The 13485-nt window shown below is 39.7% G+C and overlaps 2 protein-coding genes across 6 annotated transcripts in view; one reads left to right on the forward strand and one right to left on the reverse strand.

The window, feature by feature from the left end:
• Nucleotides 1-9938, forward strand: part of SHLD2 (shieldin complex subunit 2) — a 38236-nt gene extending 28298 nt beyond the window's left edge. For 3 of the 5 annotated variants that reach the window (XM_071438711.1, XM_071438712.1, XM_071438710.1), the window contains one exon: nt 380-9938. In XM_071438711.1, coding sequence (XP_071294812.1) covers nt 380-552 — 173 coding nt within the window. In that variant the 3' untranslated portion in view covers nt 553-9938. The remainder of the gene's footprint in view (nt 1-379) is intronic. The other 2 variants (XR_011681035.1, XR_011681037.1) reach the window with 2 other exon arrangements.
• Nucleotides 3117-12472, reverse strand: LOC139595485 (synaptotagmin-15-like). Its single transcript, XM_071438714.1, has 8 exons — nt 12340-12472; nt 9108-9306; nt 8298-8440; nt 7474-7769; nt 6518-6688; nt 5896-6016; nt 4677-4856; nt 3117-3253 (listed from the first exon to the last, which is right to left on the reverse strand). The coding sequence occupies exons 1-8, from the start codon at nt 12344-12346 to the stop codon at nt 3117-3119; spliced, it is 1254 nt and encodes a 417-aa protein (XP_071294815.1). The 5' UTR covers nt 12347-12472.
• Nucleotides 12473-13485: the final 1013 nt, after the last annotated feature.

Consider the following 13485-nt stretch of genomic DNA (forward strand, 5'->3'; position numbering starts at 1 on the left):
ACGACTTAGTTATATAATAGGTATATACCTAAATATTCAATAACTAGATTCCTTATGTGCAAAATTGAATGTCTTAGGAGCTTTTAGAAGGAGCTGGCACGTTTTCATTCTGAAACATTGAACTGTGTTTCAGACAAGCTTCACTTGATACGTCCTGTTTGACTTGAGGTGTTTTATGTAATTCACAGGTGTTAACAGTTTAATGAGAAACAGGCTCAGCTCATTGTTTTTAAAAAGTAATTAAAAATAAAAGCTAATTTTCTATTCAGATGTTGAACTTCACTTGCAGTAATTAAATGGAGCTTCTTGGAGGTAGAACTTGAATGTTAGGTGCTATTGTGAAAATCAAGTGTAAATTGAATTGTTTTGTGTTTTGCAGTGCCAACTTCAGATATAACCTACAGCACAGTAGTAGCAGATCTGTGTCATTCATTGCTGGCAGATACAGAAGCATCCTATTTGTTGGAAATTAGAAGCCACTTTGTGCTAGATGAGAACAGCTATCCTTTGCAAAAGGATTTCCATCTGCTGAATTTTCATCCTGATCTTTGACCTCTGCACTAATTGAGTAACAAAGACCATAAGGACACACAGATGGGAAGCAGAAGAAAAATTACTTAGCTGAAGGAAGCAAATCTCTTGTAAAAACTATAATAAAGGATTTTGGTTTTAACTTATGAAAAAAGCAAAACTATCAAAAGGACTGGTATGGAATATCTGCTAATAGTATATACTGCTGGAGTAATACTGATGAATTTTCATAAAATATATTTTTATACATGCATAATATATTTTTATACATGCATATTTGTGTTAATAATGATGTTAATAAATTCCAACAATTTCTTCCACATCTGTTTTCCTTTTTCTCCTCAGAAAAGTTCACTACTATTGTGAGAGACTGAATTTTCCTGAGACCTGGCATATTAGAGAATTCAGTAATATTTTAGTTTCACAATTTTTCTTTGTCTTACCCATATGCTATCTGTAGCTTGGTGGTTTTGTTTTGCTGTTGTGGTTGCTTTCCTTTTTTTAACAGTAGAATTTTTGCCATTTACCCTCAGCAATTTTGCTGCTGCTCTTATCTCTTGCAAAACAGAACTGTCTTGTAATCATTCCACCTCCTTCAGCTCAAGGTAAGTCTCAAGCACAAGATCAGATGGATGTTTTATAAAAGGCACTAGGTAAAAAAATTGCTCATTATGTGACAGTTAAAAACATTGTATTAGAACTCCTTATTTGATGATGTTTCTTGCTTTGAAATAACTCTTGTTCAGGTAGAGTCAAAAAGAGCCTTTCTCACTTGCTTCCCTTGGATGACTGTGAGTACAAGTACATTGGTAAGTGCATTAGAATTTGTTTCTTCACAGTTTAGCTGAAATTACTGAGCACACAAGCTGGAAGTATTGTTACTTCAATGTATAACAAGAGGACCACACTGTACATCAATGTCAGACAGGTGACTTCCCACCTTGGGGGTATTTGTTAACAGACACTGCATTGCATGCATCTTCTGCACAAGCTCATAAACCAGCTGTCTGAAATACTAACTGCTTACTTTTAAGATCCTTAATGGTATGGTTGAAATAATAAAATACAACATTTATTTGGTAAAATCACTTTATTCTAGTAATATGTTAACTGTATGATAACTGTGTAGTTTTTCTCCCAGAACAAACAGAATAACTTTGCTTATCAGATTGGTTTGCAGTAGTTTTGTGGGGCTGAAATTTGAATACAGCTTTGTAATGTAATGAGTTTGGCTCATTTTGTATCCAGTGGTGTAATTAGCAAGACAGACTGAGGGTACTGTGTAACATGTCAGATGGTGGATCAGGGAGGTCTGTTATCTTACAATTCCTCTGTGGTATCTTCTCATTCATAACATTTCCTTTAGGTAATAACAATATTATCAAAATGGAAAGTGGTTTCATCTCCCCAGAGAAGGCTAATATTTTTAAGGTTTTGAATTAATTAATGTTGTATCCTGTTTGAAAGGAAGTTGGTTTTATTTCAGCTGTAGAGGTTATGGAACATGATTGTGCAAAATGTTTTGCTGCAGTAGTCTGTGTGTCTGGTTTATGACTGTACAGTGAGAAGGGTACAGAGCTCAGGTCCCCAGTGAACAATCAAAAAGAGAAAAATGTCGTATTTTATTTTGATTAGGAATAATTGCTCCAAATTACTTTAGAGAGCAGTAATTTACTTAATGAAGAGGACTCTACTACTAAAACAGACACATGCCCAGGGGGCTTAAGCTAATTGGATTTTCAGTGTGAGAATGGTCATACCAGGTCAAACCCAAGGCTCTTGTAATCAATGCTCTGTCTCCAGCAGAGATGTGTTTAGAGAGAAATGTAATAGGACAGGACATGTCCTCATCTTACTGTCCCAGAGTACTCCAGTACTGGAATAGCCTCCAGTCACTTGTGACTCTGTGACTTCTCTGCTTGTCCCTTAGTGTCAACACAAAGTGCTGTACTTGGGGTCAGCTGAAAACATTGAACTGACTTACTGCAGGAAATACACTGAGGTGCTGAGGGGTGTGAACAGGTGCTTCCAGGTGTGTGACCAGTGAGCAGTGCCTTCACCCTTCCTGTTCAAAAGAGGTCTTAAATGTAATGCTGCTATTTTAAACAAGTTCTACGTGTATTAGTCAGTGTCTTTTGGGCTGTGTCTGTTTTGGCATTCTCACTGGGCTTCTCTCCTTTTTGGTGAAGCACTGTGGTGATGTGGAACAGTGGGCAGATAGGCCTGGTGTCATCACTGGCAGTTCTTGGGCTCTGTCTACATGTGTGATCATTTGTGCCCAGAACTCATGACCAAGAAGTGGAATTTACCAGTCAAAATAATTAATACTGAGAGATCATGTTTGGCTGTTTTGTTTGCTCAGCTGCATGTTAATTAAATTTAACATATATTTTGAAGAGAGGAAGGAGGGACTCCCAGCCTACCAGGGACCAAATCTTTTATTTGTGTTTGGTCAAGGAAATAATTTATTTTATTCTTTTCTTCTTCAGGTACAAAATCTTAGCAAAGATTTTTTTTTTTACCCTTTAGATGAGAAAGATAGTAAGAACTTCTCCATGTTAAGGTTGGTTTTTCCTCAGTGCTGTTCATGTGCTGTGGCAGAGAGCATGCCATCGTTTAACCAGCTCCTTGGGCTTGCTGATCATCTCATTCCAGTGCTCCAGTTCTCTGCCACGTGTGTACATGAAAGGCCCAACTACCACTCGTCCCAGCAGAAGTGTTTCTGGGGAAAAAAGGCAGTTAGTGATGAACCCCTGTGATGCTTCTCTGAAACCCTTGCCTACATTAGAATATCAACATGTATTTGTAGGGGGATAGAATATAAGAAAATAAAGATAGTGTAGAAAGTAATCTCACCCCTAAGGAGTTGCAGCTGGGCCAATTAGCAAGGATCAGGAGCAGGCCTGACTTTAACAGGTCACAGCTGTAAGCAATGAGAAGATGCTATAAAAGAATGGGGTGGCTGGGTAAGAGGGGAGCTGGAGTCAGTTGGCTGCTTTGTGAAGAAGAGAGAGTCAGTGCTCTGAGGAGCTGCCCATGAGAAACACCAAGAAGGTGTGGAACTTTTGTGATAAGGAGACAACAGTGTGGAACCCCTGCAATAAGATGACAATATGTTTTTCTCCAAGTAATGCCTTTTCTGAAAGGTATTTTTAAACCAAAACATTTCTCAGTGAAGTAACCCTGGACTTCAGGTTCTGTAGCTTCTACCTGCTGAGGTTCAGCATTAAAAGGTACAGCAGTAAGTAGGTGTTTAGTCAATGCAGGCCTGTCCTTTTACCTGACGTTAAACTAAAACATCTTCAAGGTGCAAATATCTGATCTGTATCTGTCCGGCCCCTTTACCTCAGGTTTACTGGGGAAGCATGTCCTAATTTTGGGTATCTTCAACCTCAGTAGGATTCACATGATGCTCTGGCTTTGCAAAAAATAAATGCAGTTACTGAGACAGCTGGGAGCTGTAATATGTGTCTTTCCACTGCCAAGGTCCAGATTGCTTATTCATGCCTGGATTTTTCAGCTATGAATGAGGAAAATTATTGAGATCATATTTGCACTGCAGGGAAGATGATTTTCTTGTGAGCAGTGGAAATACTGAATTCTGATTTGCTTCTGTAAGCAGAACTCCTTAATGGATTCTCTAACAGTTAGTAAGAGGTGGCCTCGTGCATCAGGTTTTCTGCCAGGGAATGGGGATGTTTGCTAATCTCTCTTCTTTTTTTCTCTCTGTTGAGATAATTAAAATTCCTATTCCTCTTTCAAATATGCTTAGAAGGAGTGAATGGCCACACAGTTTTGGAGGCTGTGTGTTGCACATACAAGTGTTCACATAAGCTTGTTTTAATGGGATGCTGGAATGAAACAAAGGCACAGCACCTTATACTAGCATTGACTAGGCTGCAGTGATTTTATTCATGTCTTCCATGGAATGTAGCCTCTGAAAGAGAGACATATGCTTAACTACAAATAAGTTGTTCTGCTTTTAAAGAGACAGCCTTTGAAATACCCCAAAACTCTTACATGTTTTATGATTATTGCTGGAAAGGAATTACTTCCTCTCAACTTTAAACATGTCTCAAGTATGTAAGGGATTTGACACCTTGACAGTAGTAATTTATATGACTGTAATAATTTATATAACTTACTTTCTCCTTTGTTACTCTGGAGCACAGATAGACTCAGGCTTGCTGTATCCAGCTCTGTCTGATCTGCCTTGAAACTGAAGGTTTCATTGTACACAGGGTTGGGAGTTCCCAGAAGAGCTGCTGTCTTTTTACTTTTGATGAATTTATTATGGTTCATTAGTGAGACTTTGACATACACACCTTGGAGAAAAAGAAATTCAAGACTAAAAGACATCCTCAAGAAGCAGTTGGGAGACAGCTTAGGGAATTGCTTCCTTTTGGGAGTCAATATCAAGTGTAACATCAGATTGTGAAAGATTGATGGAACACACATGACAGCATGACATAAAGCAGGGAGGCTACAAAGTACTGAAGGTGCAGTTTTGGAGTGCACTTTCCAGTTTAAGTGCTGTTAAAATAAGCAGCCATATTCTTACCCTGCATCCTTGATCTTGTGTTTCTGTGCCTTCCTCTGATGGAGACTTTTTTGAAGGCTTAATTTGTTCAAAAAAAAATCATCGTGATGTGTGTCTAATATATATAGAGGACTAAACTTCTTTTCTTTTTAAATTGTAGGTGTATTTTGCATTTATATTGTTTAGCTTCAAAGCCCTGCAAGAATCACTAGACTGAAATACAAGTTTCGTTCTTCATCTGTTTTTGCTTTTGAGTGTTAGATTTTAAACAGCATTTTGAGGTAATCTCTGAGACCAGGGATACATGAGAATGTTGTACCAGAAAAAGCCTTCTGTGCTAAGGGAGAAAATTGTGAGTCCATGCCATGTCCTTTGAACAATAGCCAGACTGTCCTAAACTGAGATTTTTTTCTCTCAACTCAGTTCTTCCCAGGACAGGTGTTCAGCATAAGCAGTTTGTCCTGCAGCTGTTACCTCTCGGAATTTGACTTGAGGCAACTGTTAATGTCCCCTGAAATGCTGCCTTCTCTGGACTGGAGAGCAGCAAAAGGATGTTGCTCACTGTACAAAAACAGGAGAAAAAAGTTACCACCAATTGCCACAGGACAACCCTTTTATTATGAAACAAACCCCAAAGATAGCAAAACTAAGCTATCAAAATCTAATTGCCTCAGGGCAGAGTGTGGCTTGTTTCCACTCAAATCACCAGGATGTTTATTTGTTCCTGTCAGAGTCCCACAGCAGAAGCTTGGGTGTACAGATGAGGAAGGAGCAAATTAAGACAGGAATTGTGGAGCTGATAGCAGGGAGGAAATCCCACTTACCAACAGCAGGGCTCTCCTCCTGGAGCTTTAATCCCCTCGCCCTCAGAACCACCACAGTGAGACGGCCCAGGTAGTCATTGTAGCTCAGGGAGAACTGGATATCACCATGCTCTGAAGGAGGCTTTGGAAGCAGAACAACACCTGTCAAATATGTCTGAAAAACTCCCTCATCGTGTGGTCAAATGGGGAGACCAATCCTTTTTCATGCTAATGGTGTCTGTCACACTGAGGCATGTGAGTGAGTTGTAATGTCTTTATTTCTGCTGTTGTAACATTTGATGGAACCAATTAATCAGCTTTCCTAACCCTCAGAATTATTCTTTTCTAGAGGATATCGATTTCCTTGCCTCTTCTGCTTTTAATAATCGAAAGGAGAAGCAAATAACAAAAGTTCTTATGTAACAACCTCCTAATTCATGTGACTTTTCTAAGCATCTGGGTACTCCTTTTACAATAGCTATGGGTCTGCAGGTTGGTAAGATGGGAATTTCTATTCTAAATGTTTATGAAGTACTTTTGCATGTGAGGTACTTGATAGAATGTAGTTCTACTTCAACTATATCCTTCCAATACTTGTAGGATGACAGATGTTCAACAGTGCCAAGAGCCTGGTATCACGTACCTCCAAGTTTTCTTTCTCCAGATCTCTCCATATGACTAGTTTGTTGTCCTCAGTTAATGCTTCATTTTTTAGTGGAAAGATAACTTGGCCTAGGAGATGATGCTTCTTCTGTTTATCAACATGATAAACCAAAAACTTTAGCGTCCTTTGGAGCAACATTTTACTGGAAACCTGTACAGGAAAATGAAGAATATTAATAATTATAAAACATCCGACACTTTCCTACTCTAGCATGACTTCAAAGGAAATATTTTTCAAACTGTGGTAAGTTTAGGTGGGGATTTCCTTTAATTATTTCGAGTACTTTTAAAATTTGCCTAAAACTTGAGCTATGTGGAAGTCAAGATCCAAGCTAAAATACAAGTTCATTTGAAAGCTGTGAAGTTAGTTGGTGGTTTTTTAGCTCATATGGATCTAGTGCTGTGTGATGCATTCACTTTCAAACTCAGATGGTTACAATCTGTAAACATTTTTTCGGTTGTCTGAAACACAAACTTTTTTGGTTTTAAAGCTTTTGTCTTGTGGCATGTGCTGAAAGCCTGTTAGCATGGGAAGCCAAGTTATGCAGTACTGTACAAATAGCAGCCCAGAGATTCCTCCCAGGTTCTGCTGTCTAGCCTACTTCCACAGCAAAGAAACCAAAAGCTGTGAAAGCATCATGCCAGTATTGGCTCCTTCTGAACTTCTAGAACTGCTGGGCTGAACTGCTCAGCTGTAATTCAAACTGGGGGTTTTGTTATTCCCAGGGCAAGTCCTGGAACCCTTAACTTTAGTATAGACTAGAAGTAAGAGCAGTTGTGGAGCCACACGCTTCTGTAGCCCAGGATCTCCAAAAGCCCCAGTAAAAAATCCTGTCTCTGGTGGAAACAACTTCTGTCTTGGTAGAAGCACTGTGAACATACAAACATGTACTGTAGTTTGACAAGTTAATATTTGCAAACAAAAAGAAAAAGTACCTGGAAAACAAAGTTTTCATCAAACTGAGGGTTAAGAGTTTTACGTTTTGTTTTGGACTGCAGGTAGCTTCTTTCATCAGGCAGCAGGTAGATTTTCACAAATGGACTGCAGGAATCAGCAGGAGGCTGCAGCTTTCTGACTTTGATCAAGGAGACAAGGAGCCTTTCTGACTCTTGCTCGTATTCTATGGAGAACCAAAGGCGGCCAATGCTGCCATCAGGAAAATCTGTTTCACTTTTGTCTTCAGGAAACTTGTACAGATCTGGGTTAATGGTTCCTACAACATAAGCTCCAGCTACAAGAAAAGGCAAAACAACACCCTTAGATTTGCCTCAAGAACCATTGCAGGCATTTTTATAACCACTGCTGTAGTGGGGTAAATCAGATTACCCTCTTTATTAACAATAAATTTTTTGTAAAAATTTCATATTTTATTTCCTTTTTTCTGAGATTTGGGGGAGTAATTGTAGGCTGCAGCACTTTTCTTTATCTTATTTCTGTGATTGTACCTGGTTAGTTCTAGGTATTTGTTGTTGCAGCATGCAGCTGGTGACTGCTGTTTCTGGGGACAACAGATACTTCCTGGCCTTTACAAAATATGGGAGGAGAGATTGCTTTGTCTGCCAAATATGTAAGGTACCACAGCACTGGGAACAAAATTACTGTGTTCTTGCCCAATTCTCATATATAAAATGTATAAATGCATGGAGCATTTAGGGCTTGTGCTGGGTAATGCAGTCTCTGCTGTGCCCCCACGATATATGCTTCATAATACTAAAGCCACTCTACCCTTAAAAATAGTCCCATTTTTGCAATGCCATACCCAAGGAATGAAATGATGACCGTGGCCCAGACTGAGGGGTCATGAAGGGGTCCCTGTCTTCCTGAACCTGTTCTTCATTTGTCAGGTGAATCCAGTCTCGCCCATGCAGTGTTGGTGGAATGATAAATGGAACACTTCTGGACCTGCTCAAGACAACAGCACCTATTGACTCTTCTGGTTTAAAGCTGGAAATCAAACCTGATGAGAGTACTAAGTTTACTGCTCTTATGTCACAATGTAAAAATTCTACAGACATGCAAAGGTAAAAATAAAATCAAAAAGCAAATAAAAACAATTGCTTAATGCATAAAAAGACAGTGAGGCACATTAGGTCTTAATTCTTTTGACAGATTCTTCTCTTTCCCCCTTTCCTTCCCTTTAGAATTTATCTTTCAAAGGAAAGGAAGAATTAACTGCAGCTGCTTGTTTTAGAGCCAAAATCCCTGAAATTATTAATTCTCTTAGAGAGTCTCCTTCCTGAACTAAAGTCCTGTTGTTTCTGTTATTAGACTAGAAATGACTCTGGAACATAGGCTGGGTTTATCTAACAGGTAAAGCTATCCATTCACCAATTACACTTGAATATATTCTCTCTTTTAAATAAATCAGGAATAGCCATCACTTTGATAGTTAGATTATCCTTTTCCTAAAGGAACAAAACAGAACATGACTGATGTTTTCATATAATTTAGGGATCGCCTTTATTTCTGTACATGCTATATATATATATTTGGATCACCTCATTTGATATTTGACAAATTGAAATAAATTACATAGCATATGCTTTAAAAACAAAATGAAAAAAGGTACCTTGTACTTTTTAGATGAATTTCAGAATTTGCCTGATCCTGGAAAATGGCATTTGCATTTGTTGTTTTGACAGGATTGATGAGCTTTTCATAAGAAAAGAGGTGGCAAAATTTTTTCCAGAGCAGATATGCAGTTATTCCAAGGAGGACAAATAAAAGGATCCCTCCTATTATACCTCCAGCCACAGCAACTGCTTGTTCTGTTCAAACATAAAAGCACACAAAACATCATAGGAAGATCAAAGTATATTTTGGGTGTAGACAGGAATATTAAAGCTAACAAAAAAACATTCCAAAATTATTTTTAAATTAAGCATTCAGCTCACATGCACATTTTTGTTTGGTTATAGCATGGTGCAGCACCTGAAGAGACATAACAATGGCAGTGACAGATTACAGTGTTCAGAAGCACTGGCAGTTACTGCAATGTGAGAGACTACAGACATGAAAAAACCCAAATGCCAAAGAATTATTCAGGCTCTTGTTTTGTATTAGCATTTACATTAGCATGGCAGAAGTGCTAGAGCTTGCATGATGGAAGAAAAAGAGAACTCTGGAGCACCTAATATGAAAGGTACCATTGTTTTGGTTTGGTTTGTTCTTCCAACTATTTATCTATGTTGACTTGAATCTGGACCCTGCCACAAGGAACAAAGTAAAGCTATGGGTTGTTTTCTTTCTAAGGATGCATGTGTTTCCTGACCTGTGAAGTCAAAGTTAAATATCCATTAAACAGAGTTTCCTGAATCGTGAATACTTAACATAAACAAAATCTTGTTATAATTACTGTGAACAAACCCAAATAAAACTAAATAAATGTATTTAATATGAATATGAGAAATTCTGTTGGGAGAATTTCTTGCTAGACCAAGGGTAGATAATTGATAATAGGCTCAGTTCATTGCTTTCGCATGTTTGCTGAGAATGCTGGAGTGATAGGCTGCAAAGATTATTTTGCTCTGTAACTAAACTCTATCTTCCACTCTGCAGCCATGGGAGGCAGCTCAGGAGCAGCTGAGCACTGGGTGCTGACAGTTCTCAAGGTCTCCCCTGAAACTGAAGTAGCCAAGTGACCTGGCATTTTCTCACAACTGGTACTGAATTTTTTTCTTCTCTGCTTTTAGGTAGAGTTAACTTGATTATGCTTTATTCCTTTTTCTTTTTATCTATCTGTGCTTGGTAGGTACCTTGCAGTTAGCCATCTCTATACAATGGTACAAGTAAAATAAAGAAAATACAAGCACAAAAGCATCAGTCAACACTATTGATAGTTTTGACTATCAAATAATAATAGTATTGAATAATTCCAAACTATTTTCATTTAATTTAGTTTATTCATTAGAGCTATAAAGAGTATGGGACGTGAGTTGAAAATACATCTATTGCTGATCTTTTTCAGTGTTGCTGTGTTGCAGTGACATGAAATGTCCTTCAGCTACAGAACGCTTAAGTAATTACTTCGTACTATAAAATTAACCTGCCCATAGCGCCTCAAAGGCCTTCATCTGATCCTGACTCATTTTCCTGCATTTGGTGGAGTCACTGAAGCCAAGTTGGTTTTGCAGCTCCCCTCCAGGTGTGTTGCCTTAGGCCTCTGCAGGAATTGGCTGGCTGCTTCCCTGAGTCACTGCTGTCTCCCAGCAGCACCCTGAGCAGCCACCCTGCTCATGGCGGTACCACAGCAACAGCACTTTGTCAGGCTGAACTGAGTGGGTTCCAGCATTCAGCCTGACTATTAGTGCAATCCTTATTCTGAGCAACAGGAAACAAGCTCCTATTTGATGTGGGTTAATATTAATACAGAGACAAGTCTGACTGTGCCATGTGGGTAAATTGGTTTTCCTTAATAAGAATGCACAGTATGAGGAAATGCACATGAGCATGGGAATTTTATGTGTGTGTTCCTTTTAGTTTTGCAGGACATGCTCAAATATATCTTCAGTCAGACTCGTATTTTATTGCATCTCAGAAGGCCAGATGCAGAAAAAATGCTTCAGTTTAATGCCCATGAACATAATAGAAATTAATGGTTTCCTTCATGTAGGGGCACTATAAATAACACAAATCTCTATATGGCTGGTAGTTTTACTGTCTGATCTGAAAGGTTAACATTTCAAGCAAGCTGCACAGGTCTTTGTTTAACTTGTCCTGTTCATTCACAAGTCTCTGATGCTCTCAGCAGCAGTCCTGTGTTCCCCTATAGCCAGTTTGTCACCATTTACCATTAAAGACAGTATGATGAGGTGTGCATTGATTTTGGAGTAAGAGAATGAGTTTCCAGTCTTTTAGTTAATGAGTTTTATGTACTGAATTTGTTCACTGCAGAATGATAAGTATTCATGACACACCCATAGGCATAGACTCAAATTCTGGGGTTTTTTTTAAACTTTACATAGCTGTAGATTTAAGGTAAAGTTTTACTCATTTCAGTAGTTACCTGTAATTTAATGAGAGTAAGGAGAATTTGTCTCACTTTTAGACCATCTTATCTGATTAGATCAGCAACAGAACCAGTGGCTTAGGGCACAATGTAGCACTAGTCACAAATTGACCACTGAGATTAGTTGCATCCATTGTATGCAGGGACAAAATATGTATATTTTAAAATAACTACCTGCCATCATGAGCAATTGATGTATTGTATCCTGCTGCGGTACTGGATCGTGGCAAAGGAGATGGAAAAGACCTGTTGGGCCAATTGATCTCCTCCTCCCCGAGCCAGCAGACTGTCTCCTGCTGATAGGTACCAGGTTTATCCTAGCATAGAGCAGGTGCTGACAGGCATCCTCTGTCTCCTCTGGGATTGCATCCCTTTTTTGCTTACTGTGTGATTATATGCTTTTAATAAGCTTTACTTAAACTTTGCAGTAAGCTTTTTAGCTTACGAGCAAGTTTACAAGCAGCTCGTTCTCCACCACTAGTTTTAATCCCGTATAAAAACACAGTCTAAGCCCACGTACAGTATAAATTAAATAACTGGGGGGTAGTGGAGGCAAGACTGCCCATTTGCTGTGCCTGTCTCCAGGGCCGAGCCTCTGCCCTGTCGGGCGGTGCTGGCAGCCCTGCGGTTCCAGCTGTCCCTTCCCTGGCGGGCTGCGGAGCGCGGCCGGCCGGTGCAGGGGCAGGTCTGGGCTGATGCTTTAGCGAGCCCTCCCCAGCGCCAGCCCTGCCGGGGCTGCGGGAGGAGCTGGGCACCCCCTCCCTGCCTCCCTCGCTGCGCCCCCGGCACTTACCGGCCATGGGTGCCGCTGCTCCGGCGGGCCGGGCCGAGTGCCCGCCGCTGTCCCGGTGGTGCCCGAGCGCCGCAGCCCCTCCCCGGCCCGCCCCCGGCTCGCACACGGCAGAGCCCGCGAGCAGCAGCTCCAAGAGAGGCATCGCTGGCCAAGAAAAGCAAAGGGACCCGTTCGGGAAAGATCCCGTGCCGTCCCAGGCATTGCCATCCTCCCGAGGGAGGGCAGGAATGATGCTGACCATTGTGCTGCATAAATCCTCTGGCAGCCCTGAAAAGGCACCTGTGCAACGCTGCCGGTGTGAGAAAGCTCCAAAAGCTACAGCTGCGCCCAGAAAAATTCTTAGATATTAGTAGCTTAATTCTGAACATTCGTGTGGGCCAGAAATAGCATGCATTTCTTTTTTATCTTTAACAAAATAAGTAAGCACAAAGGAACACATATCTCCTTAGACAATTGCAATTACAGCCCTTACTAAATGTATTTATAAACGTAATGGTCTTTAATCTCTGAGTGTGTAATGGATACAACCAACCAGATCTTAACCAGCCAAATTACTGATGTATAGTTCAGAAACAAAGTATTTGCCATCACCTTTTGTCTCCTAATGCTTCTTTCACAGCCAACATATGACAAGAACCTATACCTTTAATTTAACAGCTGTTTGTATTACATGTTCCCTTCTTGTTGCTTGTGTAGTGCATAGTGTTGTTTAATCTAAAAGCCAAAGAAATGCAAAGGAATTAAAAGCAGTAGGGTCCTAATGCAATTCATCTTCTGAATCCTCCTAATGAATCCTCTGTTCTAAGGTTTTGGGTTGTAGAGTCTTAGAATTCTTTTCATTGCATTTAAAATATTCTGTAAATGTAGGATGGTTAAGCTTTTTCTATTAATTTTTGAGTCCTCTGGAAGAAAGAAAGTGTTTCGATAATTTTTTACCCAAAAAAGAAAAAGCTTCATATATTTTAGTTTTATGCTTATAAGATAGTTAATTATTAAATAAATATTGCACAGTCAGTGCTTTTGCTACTCTTATTTCTCTATTGAATTAGTGCAAATGCTGAAGTAGAGTTTTTTTCTTGGCAGTTTTGCACTTGTCAGGATGGCAAGACAACAGCTGCCTGCTTTCTCTTGCAGTGCTCTTGCTTG

Source organism: Agelaius tricolor, unplaced genomic scaffold, assembly GCF_023055355.1.
Source record: "Agelaius tricolor isolate 1412-34295 unplaced genomic scaffold, bAgeTri1.0.p SCAF_13, whole genome shotgun sequence".
Lineage (NCBI taxonomy): Eukaryota > Metazoa > Chordata > Aves > Passeriformes > Icteridae > Agelaius > Agelaius tricolor.

Coding starts and splice junctions, on each gene's coding strand:
- LOC139595485 (XM_071438714.1), bottom strand. Junction 8,441..9,107: donor ATTCATCTAAAAAGTACAAG/GTACCTTTTTTC, acceptor TGTCTTGAGCAG/GTCCAGAAGTGTTCCATTTA. Junction 7,770..8,297: donor GTCATCATTTCATTCCTTGG/GTATGGCATTGC, acceptor CTTTTCTTGTAG/CTGGAGCTTATGTTGTAGGA.